The sequence below is a fragment of the Pezoporus occidentalis genome, unplaced genomic scaffold (assembly GCF_034315485.1).
Source record: "Pezoporus occidentalis ecotype Australia unplaced genomic scaffold, CSIRO_AGI_Poc_V1 ctg217, whole genome shotgun sequence".
In the NCBI taxonomy this organism is placed as follows: Eukaryota; Metazoa; Chordata; class Aves; order Psittaciformes; family Psittacidae; genus Pezoporus; species Pezoporus occidentalis.
The window spans coordinates 606914-619660 of record NW_026914040.1 but is presented as its reverse complement, the minus strand read 5'-3'; the positions used below and the strand labels follow the sequence as shown (position 1 = coordinate 619660).

The window sequence follows — 12747 nt, the reverse complement described above, 5'->3', positions numbered from 1 at the left end:
GAGCTCAATGAGGCACAGATGTCACAGCAGCCATGTTCAACCAGAGATGGGCCACTGAGTTCCCCCTAAGCTGGAATCTCTTGCCAACATTAATATTCTGGGAGGTTTTTCCTCTTCAGAGCATCTTGTTTCTGCCACAGTTTCCTCCACTTGGTGACCAAAGCCACACAGATCACTGCAGATGTTTCTTATCTGGATAAAGTCGACAGGTACTATCAGGTGGTTCCCATTCATAGATTTTAAATTTAGGGACAGGAGAAAGTTATGACTATTTGATCTGACCTCCTGCATAGTATGAGCCACTGAATTCCACCATGCAACTGACCTAGAAAAGATCCTTGTAAGAGCAATCAAATTCTGAGAGCCACGTTCCTACAAAAACCTGTTGACATTGCCACTCTTCCCATTAAGAAGAGGAGAAAACCAGAACAACTTTTGATTTCCTACCCCCAGCTGCAGACATGGGGTGCTCTGCCTTTGGCTGATCGGTTAGAAGAACCTCAACCCATCATGAATCTTCTATGGTTCCTCTTCACAGACATTAACTCACATCATCACATCTCTGTATGTCCTTCCTTGGATAAAATGAGTCACCTGTGATGCTTTAGTCTCTCACTTTACATTCTAGACAGTGAATTAATCCCAGCCTGGTTTGTGTTGGAAGGGACCTTAAAGCTCCTCCAGCTCCAACCCCTGCCACGGGCAGGGACCCCTTCCACTAGAGCAGCTTGCTCCAAGCCCCTGTGTCCAACCTGGCCTTGAACACTGCCAGGGATGGGGCAGCCACAGCTTCTCTGGGCACCCTGTGCCAGCGCCTCAGCACCCTCCCAGGGAAGAGCTCCTGCCTAAGAGCTCATCTCAGTCTCCCCTCGGGCAGGTTCAAGCCATTCCCCTTGGCCTGTCCCTACATCCCTTGTCCCAAGCCCCTCTCCAGCTTTCCTGCAGCCCCTTCAGGCACTGGAGCTGCTCTCAGGTCTCCCCTTGAGGAGCCTTCTCTTGTCCAGGCTGCCCCAGCCCAGCTCTCTCAGCCTGGCTCCAGAGCAGAGCTGCTCCAGCTCTCAGATCATCCTTCAGAGCTCAGCCTCTTGCAGTGCTGTTCTTTACCATCTGCAACACCCAAGACATCACTGAGACCGGAGTGGACACAGTACTCCAATAACTGGTTACTCATAACGCTAACACTAGACTCTTTTATTATTACTCTACTTATAAATGCAGGAACAGGGAAATGACGTAGGGTTATTAAACCACCACTGCCATCACCACTTGGGTCTGGTTTCCAGGAATAGGCATTCTGGGAAGTAAACTCCCCTTAACTGCTTAAAAAAACACATAAAGGCTTACGTTTCACCGTGCAATGACACAACTGAGTACACTAACTGTGTCATCTACCCCTCCTTCAAAGTTACCTGCTTGCCACGACTTCTCCATCCCCCAGTTCGTGTTTCCTCTACAAACTACACCACCACCAAGTTAATGTTTCCTTCTCCCTCACAGACACTAAATAGCACTGTCACCTTTATCGAACAAGAAGGTCTACATGCCAAATGACTGCTGGGAGCTTGGAGAACACAGCAGCGTATTTCAGCACCAGCACATCTTGTTTCTTACAAGCCCTCCGAAGCACCACGGGCTGCTTGAATCTAGGGATGTTTGCAGCCTGACCTTGCCATGTTCCTGCATAAAGCTGATACCAGAGCCTTCCAAAACACCACTGTGGCCTCTAGAGAGAGAGGAAGATCCTGATTTACAGTTACAGTTGGAAAATATTCCAATCCGGAATCCTTAGCTTTGACAAAGGGTGCTCTAAATCACAGCCTAGGACAGAAGATTTGAGGTGAACGAAATACTAGCAGGTGAGAGCAGGAAGGGGAAGAAAATGAAGGCAGGGCAATAACACAGCACACATCCCTTGGAAAGTCTTTGCTGTCAACTGAACACAGCAATCTGCCTCCCTAAATGGTATTCAGTGCTCTCGGACATTACAGAGGAGAATGCCAGTGGAAAAGAAGCACTGCTACAGTTTGAATCCACTTGGGAGGGAAAAAGGTTTCAGCAATGAGGTCAGGAAGGAGAAGGATAATCCCTTCAGTAAATCAGTTCACAAACTCCATCCTGAATAAGCTGGGTAGTGCAGAGTGAAAGCGTTCAGTCCTGGATAGTCTTGGCAAGAAGGGAGGCAAAATGAAGACAATTTTATGTATGTTAAAGGTGCAGCTGAGGTCTAGACACCCAAATTTAGTTAGTATAGAATCCCAGACTGGTTTGGGTTGGAAGGGACCTTAAAGCTCATCCAGTCCCAACCCCTGCCACGGGCAGGGACCCCTTCCACTAGAGCAGCTTGCTCCAAGCCCCTGTGTCCAACCTGGCCTTGAACACTGCCAGGGATGGGGCAGCCACAGCTTCTCTGGGCACCCTGGGCCAGCGCCTCAGCACCCTCCCAGGGAAGAGCTTCTGCCTAAGAGCTCATCTCAGTCTCCCCTGTTCTGGCAGGTTAAAGCCATTCCCCCTTTTCCTACCACTTTGTTCCCCACACATCCCAATGGGGCACGGCCATTCCTCACGCAATTACACTGGGTTGGCCATCACTACCCATGCTCCATTTGCTGGACATGTTAAGAGGAATTATTTCTTGCTCAAAGCGGAGGAGATGGAGCCGACTGAGGGTGAAGAGAACAGAAGCTGGATGCTGGAATAAAACAGGACAGAAGATTCACGACAGCAGATGAGCATATTAAATTTCTAATGCCACTCTCGTATTTTGTGCGTTATTCTCTATTACCACCCCGATACGTTTAACGTGTCATTTTCTAGGCACAAGATAGAAAGGTTTCCTATCCCTGTTTCCTAATGTCATTCACCTCTTCCTAAGCCTCCTATAAAAGCTGCCATTTGATTTCCATTTTCCCCTCTTTAAGATGTCTGAAGGTACTTAAACTTGGTGCTCACTGGAGAGGGAATAAACACACAATTTACAATCCCATCTCCTCCATGCCTGAAATGACACAAATTGTTCTCATTTTTACTTTGGGTCAAGCTTTATACTCTGCAAGGCCTGAACTTTTGCCCAGTGCTCCAAACTCATTTTCCTACAACTAGACATTTGCTACACACTGTTTGCACACCCAAAAGACCCTTTAGCCAAGAAGCTGGGGAGCATCAGCACTGATACGCGGTCAAAGAGGAACAGCTGCAGAACTGAAAAGGCAAGGAAAAAAGGGAGAAACTTACGGAATCACAGAATGATTTGGGTTGGAAGGGACCTTAAATACACTGTACAGGATCCTGATGTAGGTTCTGGATTTAGCACACTGCTTTCTCAGTCAGGAGTAATGCAAATTCACTTTGAACCAGATGCTGCTGCTCTGTTCCATTAACCCAACACCCAAAGCCCAACTGTACGACTTCTCCCAGCAATACTGAATAATTCTGATTACCAGACCTTTCAACACACTCCCTCTCCTGTCCTATACATATCTCAGATCTAGCTATCTACTTTTCACTCTGCACTGCGATAAGAAGTTAGGCGCTGCAGTGCTTATATTGGAAGCAGACGTGATTGATAGCTGGGAATTACTCACAGATTGTGTTATATTTTACTTACTTTGGGGTTAAGATTAAAGAATGAGCACAGAATTACCACAGCACAGCCCATGGGAGACAGGCAACTGTAACATGACTACTTCTAAAAATACAGCCCAAGCCAGAGAAATACCTTCCTCCAAAGCTGCAAGCATATATTCACTCAAAGGTTGATGCTGATGTCTGAATCCAGTGTCCTGCCACTGCTGCTTAATCCACCCAGTATCTAAACTGTAATGGGAGGAGGTGGAGGAGGTGGTCTCCATCAAACGTGTCAGCAGTTTGTAGAGGAAAAGTTAGTGAATCATAGAACGGTTTGGATTGGAAAGGACCTTAAGATCATCGAGTTCCAACCCCTGCCATGGGCAGGGAAGCAAAATCTGGTTTTCCCAGTCCAGCAAAATGGGATATAAGAGCCCTGTAAGCGTACTGGAGAAACCCAAAGAGAGAATCACCACCAAAGGAAGGGAGAATGGCAGATCTGAAACAGACCCACTTCAGGAGCACCCTCAGAACAGAGGGAAGTTTTGGTACACCTCAAATTTGCAAGGCAATAAATTGCTACTAATCACTGAGCAACCTCCTCTAGTGTGAGGTGTCTCTGCCCATGGCAGGGGACTGGAACTGGAGGAGCTTTAAGGTCCCTCCCAGTCCAAACCGTCAGGGATTCTCTGATTAACTACTAATGTTTAAAGAGAGCCTTGCTAGAATTTATTGAGAGTCTGGATAAAATAAAAACCCTGCAAGTTATAAAATCTTCGTAGATTACACCAAAAAGCTGCAGAATTTTTGGGTGGACTTCTGTTTCTGCAGACAGACTTTATTCATGCATCTAATAATGGCATGGCAGAGATTTAAAATGGTTTCATAGAATCCCAGACTGGTTTAGATTGGAAAGGATCTCAAGATCTTCCAGCTCCAACCCCTTCAACAGGCAGGGACCCCTTCCACTAGAGCAGCTTGCTCCAAGCCCCTGTGTCCAACCTGCCCTTGAACACTGCCAGGGATGGGGCAGCCACAGCTTCTCTGGGTACCCTGTGCCAGCGCCTCAGCACCCTCCCAGGGAAGAGCTTCTGCCTAAGAGCTCATCTCAGTCTCCCCTCGGGCAGGTTCAAGCCATTCCCCTTGGCCTGGCCCTCCAGGCCCTTGTCCAAAGCCCCTCTCCACTCCCTTGAGCTGTACAGGTATCTCTAACAAAACGGGAATGGAATAGCAGAGATCTGTGACCTACAAGATTGAGATGAGAAGGAGGAGCAAGACAAATAGCAGCAAAAGACAAGAATCTGGCAGGAAAAGGACACACCAATGAACTGCCCATCAAACAGACACAAGTATGAATGGGGTTTAAACTCAAACATAACAAGACGTTATGAGCACTCCAGCTTTTTTCCTTAAAACACAGATCCGACTGAAAGGAACTTAATTTATCAAGACATTTTTCATTTAGACCCTGCTAAAGTATTTTAACTGAGCCCCAAAGCGCTGTATTTACTTCTCAGTCTACATCCCTCATACATTCTTAGATAACATTTAACCCCAGGAGCCAACAGGGAATGCTACACTGACTCCAGCTTACTTGCTTGCCAAGAAAGTGAAAAGGAAAAAACCAGGCTCCCTAGTAAAAATTTACCTACCTTCAGAGAGTACAGGAAACCTCAAAGACTTAAATCACTTCCAAGATGAAGGGTTATCTGCTTGAAAGCCACTGATTATATTATGCATTTGAGTTCACTAGTAAGAGCAAAAACATCCGAAGCAGAAAGAGGAAGAGTTATCAGGCATCGTCCTGCTCTATTAGAAGGAAGGAGATCCTCAGATTGAACACATTTATCCTATTCCCACTACTGCACTGGGAAGTACAACCAGAGACGGAGTTTGGAAGAGATGCATGAAATGGGCACTTGCACTGAATTTCAGCACTGTAAAAATTAATCCCCAGAACAGTCTTGATCAATTACTACATATGGATAAACTACCCTTGACTAGAACAGTTACAAGGGCTGGGTGTCTGCAGCATCATTCCAGCAGGGCAGATAGGAGGAAAATCTATGGGAACGGGCAGATTTCACCCTAAGGTCTAAAAGCAGGGGAGGAACACACCTCACTCCTTAGGAGATAACTGGTCTTGGAGGATGACCTCCTATGAAGAGAGGCTGAGAGAGCTGGGCTGGTTCAGCCTGGACAAGAGAAGGCTCCTGAAGGGGAGACCTTAGAGCAGCTCCAGTGCCTGAAGGGGCTGCAGGAAAGCTGGAGAGGGGCTTGGGACAAGGGATGTAGGGACAGGCCAAGGGGAATGGCTTGAACCTGCCAGAGGGGAGACTGAGATGAGCTCTTAGGCAGAAGCTCTTCCCTGTGAGGGTGCTGAGGCGCTGGCACAGGGTGCCCAGAGAAGCTGTGGCTGCCCCATCCCTGGCAGTGTTCAAGGCCAGGGTGGGCACAGGGGCTTGGAGCAAGCTGCTCTAGTGGAAGGGGTCCCTGCCCGTGGCAGGGGTTGGAGCTGGAGGAGCTTTAAGGTCCCTTCCAACACAAACCAGGCTGGGTTTCTTACTTAAATATGAGAGATAAGGACACACTCTGTATACTATGCGGCAACAACATGTTGGCCATCCTATCCTGCTCAGCCCGAGTGCTTTAGGTCTAACAGGAAATTAGCTTCAACTGATAAGCAGGAAAAAAGAGCAGTGAAAACCCCCCACTAAATGCATCAGGGATAAACAAGGAGGAACCATACCTGTGGGGTGTAAAGCACGTATTTTTTTACCTGCTGCAAACAGGAAGGAGCTGGGAAACTGGCATGGGATGAAGAGGAGAAATCTCTGACACTAGAAGTCACCTTTTAGGCAGTACATAAAAGCTTTCCAAGTCCTGTGTGGCTTCTGCCACCTTTCTGTTCTGCTACTATGCTCCACAGGTAAAAACCACCCCAAACCACCCACCCAAACCATTCAGATAGGCTTTTAATCTGAAAAGGGGGATCAGCCTCTTTAAACAGATTGAAGCAGGGGCTAATGTGGGTCAGAGGCTCAGCACAGAAACCTCCTCTTTCGACACAGATGTAAAGAATCTCCTAAATTATAGTGGGGTTATATTTCTGCTACAAAAACACCTCAGTCTAGAAGCTGAGCTCTTGGAACTCAGGACACTCACCCCTATTTTTTTTGTGCTTCACAGAAACTGCAGCATCAGGATACTAAAATAGCATCATTTGTCACTGAGACTGCAATCGAACGTACACTATTATAAATCCCTAAACAGAAGCACTTATAGATTAGTGGAGCTTATCCTTAACTGAAGGTTAATGCTATGCATATGTGAATAAATGCAACAGAGAACAACTATAAAAGAAGTCACTGAAAAGACAGCATTCAGTTTTGTCATTGCAACCTCTCTTCGCCGCGATGCCCAGCAACTCTGCTTGATCTTCCAAACCACAGCTGCCACCAGGAGCAAAGACAGGAAACAACTGCAAAGGGAAAAGAGAGAGAGAATATCTTATTGGCTTTGTTCAGAACGTGACAGCAGCTGAAAAACCCTAGGAAATCAAAGAAACACACTAAAAGTTCATAGAATGCTTAGAGGTACTTGGCAAGAAGATAACACAGCAGAGAGGCTTACACGTTTCAGTGCCTGTGGCACTGGGTGAGGACCGATGCGCATCTGTTTTATCAGGGAAGACTGTGGTTCCCAAGTTACCTATCTGACCTGCTTGTAAGGACATCCACCAGTCTTCACCAGGAAATCAGACCAGTAAGGCGGAAAGATTTAATCGAATTGAAAGAGCCAGGATTTCCTATCGTCATTTAAAGTGAGAGAATAACCCCAAAAAGAAAAGCCTTGACAGAAGCAGAGAAAATTGATTATTTATTCTTCTCTACCCTAAGATAAAGTGTGTGGTAGCTGGGTTCTTCTTAACTGGCTGTTGCAGGCTGTAAGCATTTCTTGCTTTCCCCAGCTATACTCCTTTCCTTAAATCTAAATAGAAGAAAAGGAGGAATAAATTCATCAACTTCTAAGGAAAGTGCAAAGATTTAACAAAGAAGCAGATTTAACTAAAAGCAGTAAAAATAATAACAATAATAAATAAGAATAGCTGCTGACTCTATTGACAGATCTCATGCTGAATGCTTAATGAGCAACTTCAAGGCACACAAGCTTTCTAAGATCAAAATCTTTCCTTTTGGATATCTGGACCCAACGGAAAGCCTCTCTTCTCAAGTATCACATTGATGGGTAAGAGAAAATGTCTCCAAACCTCCCTCCCCACTCTCTAGGGTATATTTAAAGACAGTGCTTAAAGGAAGATGAAAATAGATAAATCATGTCCTAAGGTGCACTATTTACAGTGGCTGCTGGGTTCTGTATGCTACAACAGGGACTGCTACTGCGTGCCCCTCTCCCTGCCTCTGGGCATGGCTTGGTTCTCGCCATTCCAAGGCTTCCAATGGAGACCACAGCCGTGAAGGAAAGCCTGTAGGGGAAGATCCTGACCACTCAGCACTCCCTGCCTTTGACAAGAAACTCAGCTCTGCTTCCAAAACTCTGTCCCCCAAGCTCCTATTTCCAAACAACACCGTGGTTTCCACTGTGCTCTCCCACCCTATTCATACAAATATCCATGACTACAATGACCACAGAATCCCAGCCTGCTTTGGGTTGGAAGGGACCTTAAAGCTCCTCCAGTTCCAACCCCTGCCACGGTCAGGGACCCCTTCCACTAGAGCAGCTTGCTCCAAGCCCCTGGGTCCAACCTGGCCTTGAACACTGCCAGGGATGGGGCAGCCACAGCTTCTCTGGGCACCCTGTGCCAGCGCCTCAGCACCCTCTCAGGGAAGAGCTTCTGCCTAAGAGCTCATCTCAGTCTCCCCTCGGGCAGGTTCAAGCCATTCCCCTTGGCCTGGCCCTACATCCCTTGTCCCAAGCCCCTCTCCAGGTTTCTTGTAGCCCTTTCAGTTATGGGAAGACTGCTTCTCATTGGACATGAAGCCACTGCTGCACTGCTGACCAAAAACCCAGCTTATAATGATCAATGCCATCAGTTCCCTGCTGGTCCCTCTCTTCCTAACATGGTGTTTGCCTGCAAGGGCTGCACATTTTGGCCTTCAAGCATTACTTCAACAACTGGGAGTCCTACTCTACAGCAGCAAATCCTGCAGCAGTGAGTAGGGCAAAGACTTGGAACCACGTATCATTAAAAACAGGACAGACAGCAGGAACCATGCCCTGAGATGCAAAAGGAGGAGAGCCCATTCCTCACTACATGTCATTATCCACAGCTTATATATTATAAAAGCTGCATGTGATCGGGCACTGAACACTCAAGGGGAACATGACTGCAGTTCTCAGGCTTGGATATGCACAGAAATATGTTTTACTATCATGCAGTGGATGAGATTAAAACATTGGCACTTGTGTCACTTCAGCATTACAACGTCTGCACAGCTTTGAAAGACTCCTACTGTGCCTGCTTCTTTATGAATCTAAGCAGGATCATGGTGAGATTTTTTGGGGGCCTTTCTCATTTCAAGACATATGTATTCCAATCACTTCCCCCACATTTTCTCGACATATTAAAATCTGACATTATTTCACTGTAAAAGCCAGGCCATTTTTCTGCAAGCAAAAAATAGTTTAGACAAGTATTGTTAGTGGCTTTTATTTTCCTGTTTCCTGGAATCACAGAACAGACCAAATCTGCTCTCTTGAAGTCCAGGGCAGCGAGCTTGATGTGCACCCTCCTCGCTGCCCTAAGTATAGAATCATAGAACAGTTAGGGTTGGAAAGGACCTTAAGATCATCCAGTTCCAACCCCCTGCCATGGGCAGGGACACCTCACACTAAACCATGGCACCCAAGGCTCTGTCCAACCTGGCCTTGAACACCACCAGGGATGGAGCATTCACAACCTCCCTGGGCAACCCATTCCAGTGCCTCACCACCCTCACAGGAAAGAATTTCCTCCTTAGATCCAATCTAAACTTCCCCTGTTTAAGTTTGAACCCGTTACGCCTTGTCCTGTCACTACAGTCCCTAATGAAGAGTCCCTCTCCAGCATCCCTATAGGCCCCCTTCAGATACTGGAAGCTGCTCTGAGGTCTCCACGCAGCCTTCTCTTCTCCAGGCTGAACAGCCCCAACTTTCTCAGCCTGTCTTCATACAGCCCCTGACCATCCTCGTGGCCTCCTCTGGACTTGTTCCAACAGTTCCATGTCCTTTTCATGTATCCTGAACATCTCATTTCATGGTCACTGATGGCCAGGCTGCCCTTGAGCTTCACATTCTTCACCAGTCCCTTCCTGCTGCTGAGAACAAGGTCCACATAGCACCTCCACTCCTTGGCTCCTCTATCACTTGTAGAAGGAAGCTACCACCAGTGCATTCTAGGAACCTCTTGGATTGCTCATGTATTGGTGCATGCTTCAAGGTAGCTGAAGTCTCCCATAAGGACCAGGGCTTGTGAACACAAGACTGCACCTACCTGCCTATAGCCTCATTCACTTGGTCTTCCTGGTCAGGCAAGCCTGCAGCAGACCTCACTATAATGTCCCCTGCCCTCCCTTTAATCCTGATTCTCAGTTGGCTCCTCATCCATCCCCATGCACTGCAGCTGGTCATTGACACAGAGGGTGACACCTCCTCCTTGTCTCTTCAGCCTGGTCCTCCCTGAAGAGCCTGCATCCTTCCATTTCAACGCTCCAACCACAGGAGCCATCCCACCACATCTCTGTGATGCCAGGAAGAACCCAGCCCTGCAGGCATGCACACAGTGCGCAAGGCCAGGCTGGACAGGGTCTTGAGCAACCTGGTCTAGGTGAAGGTGTTTGTGCCCATGGTAGGAGGGTGAGAACTGGATGAGCTTTAAGGTTCTTTCCGACCCAAATCATTCTATGATTTTATGATCTCTACCTCCTCTTATTTATTACCCACTCTACATATATTTGCACAGAGGCATTTAAGTTGGGCCCCAGTGAAGCCAGCTGTCTGGCTGGAGGGGCTGGAATTCCTTTGTGCTGCTCTTCAGGTGCTCTCCTGCTGACCTGTGATGTCTTCCCAGGCTTTAGGCATCTCTTGCTGGCAATGGCATCAAACTCATGGGAACGAGATGGATTGAGGCTCCCCTCCCTGCAACTTTTAATACAAAGCCCTCCTCATCAGGATGGCAAGCCTGTAACTGAAGATGCTCTTCCTCTTCTCTGACAGATGGACCCCATCAGGCCAGGTTCCTTAAAGACAGTTCCATGATCTAAGTAGTGAAACCCTTGGCTGTGACACAAGTCCTGTAACCCTTTATTGATTCACCAGATTCAACTGGCCCTTTGGACAGGAAGGCCTGATGAGAAAACTACCTGCACTCCAGAGTCCCTCAACCACCAACTCCCAGGGCTCTGTAATGCTGCTTGATACTCCTCAGACTGCTCCTGGCTATGACACTGGTGCCCACATGAAACAACAGCAGTGGATAATGTATGAGGTTTGGTCTGGTGGTGACACCCCTCATATGACCCCCAGCTGGCAGCACACCTCTCTACAGAGTGCATCACACTGGGAAAGGTGCCACCCTTAAATAATAAAGCATATACATTAAATCTTTAATTGCTATTTTGGTAAAGAAGCTAGCATGCGTTATTGATGATTAAGGACTTCAGAGAATCCTAGACTGGTTTGGGTTGGAAGAGACCTTAAAGCTCACCAGTTCCAACCCCTGTCACAGGCAGGGACACCTTCCAGTAGACCAGGCTGCTGAATGTCCCATCCATCCTGGCCATACCTGTTCACACATTCAGCTTTCCCAAAGCTCTCTACTGCTGCATTAAGTAGGATAGCAGACTGTACCACCTGGGAACAGCATCTCTCCTGGACAAGGTCACGTCTGGACTAGATGGGTTCTCACTTAGGTCACAATGAGCAGGCACGAGTGAATGATGGAGCAGCAAAATTCTGAGTGCCCACATTTGTCTTAGGACTCTGTCAGCTCCCCATGGCAAGAATGCCACCACGCTTGCCCAATGCCTTTTGTAAGGTTTTTTCCTCTTGTTTTAAGCTCCCTTTTGATCCAAGAAACCTAAAGTGCAGTGCTTGATCTATCTCTGAGGCCAAAAGAGGACAGTGCTCCCTGAAAAGCAAAAGTCCAAGATGTCTCCATGCAAAACCAACAGAGCTAAGATCATAAGGTAACTCTTCGGTCTGCTTTGGTTTCGGTATCATTTTAACATCATTACACAAATGGAGGGTGGAAACAAATCAAGATCTTCAAAGCATCACGGAAAAGCATTCCTGGCTCCTCATACATACAAAACATGAGCAGGAGTCCCCAGGACAGGCTGCCAAAGCTCAATGCCTACAAGGCCACCATGTTCACCTCGTGACTCCAGTGAGAGCATCTATCTCAGGATAAAGCATTTCATATGCAGCTTATGGGCAGCAGCTACTGCCATGGCTTATCCAAGGCTACCTCCTCAATATCCCATATTTGGGGAAAGGAGATGGAAGTCCAAAGAGATGGAGAGATGCTTCAACAATCACCAGCACCTCTGTTATAAAGACCCATCTTACAGCGATTTGCCTTCAGGAGGAGCTTCTCAGGTGGTCAAGCACACAGATGAACCCGTGCTGTTACATCCTGTCACTGAGATCTCCACCTTTGTGTAGATTACCCTTATAGGACATACGTGCTCCATTCATATTTATCTATCAGATAGCACCACCAACATACACACCAAACTGCGGATACATGTCAAAACATGCTGAATCCCTATCAGGATGGCTCCTTTTTAGGACAAATGTGACCTCAGTGAGGTGTCCATCCCTGGGAGGGTGCTGAGGCGCTGGCACAGGGTGCCCAGAGAAGCTGAGGCTGCCCCATCCCTGGCAGTGTTCAAGGCCAGGTTGGACACAGGGGCTTGGAGCAAGCTGCTCTAGTGGAAGGGGTCCCTGCCCGTGGCAGGGGTTGGAGCTGGAGGAGCTTTAAGGTCCCTTCCAACCCAGTCTGGGATTCTATGGTTTGAGTATGGTGCCTCCCTAAATACTCATTTACACTTAGTCCCCTGGAGAAGACAGCTGGAGTGAAACTAAGAGCATCACCTTTATCTTTATATTAAATATATCTTACATATATCTTTAATATAAATATTATTATATATCCTTATATTAAATCCCCTTTCCAAAATG

The 12747-nt window shown here is 47.2% G+C and overlaps 1 protein-coding gene across 1 annotated transcript in view; it reads right to left on the bottom strand.

Moving 5' to 3' along the window:
* ATRN (attractin) overlaps nt 1–12747 on the bottom strand; it is a 172996-nt gene that overhangs the window by 24973 nt on the left and 135276 nt on the right. The window contains exon 26 of the mRNA XM_062619979.1: nt 6967–7045. Coding sequence (XP_062475963.1) covers nt 6967–7045 — 79 coding nt within the window. The remainder of the gene's footprint in view (nt 1–6966; nt 7046–12747) is intronic.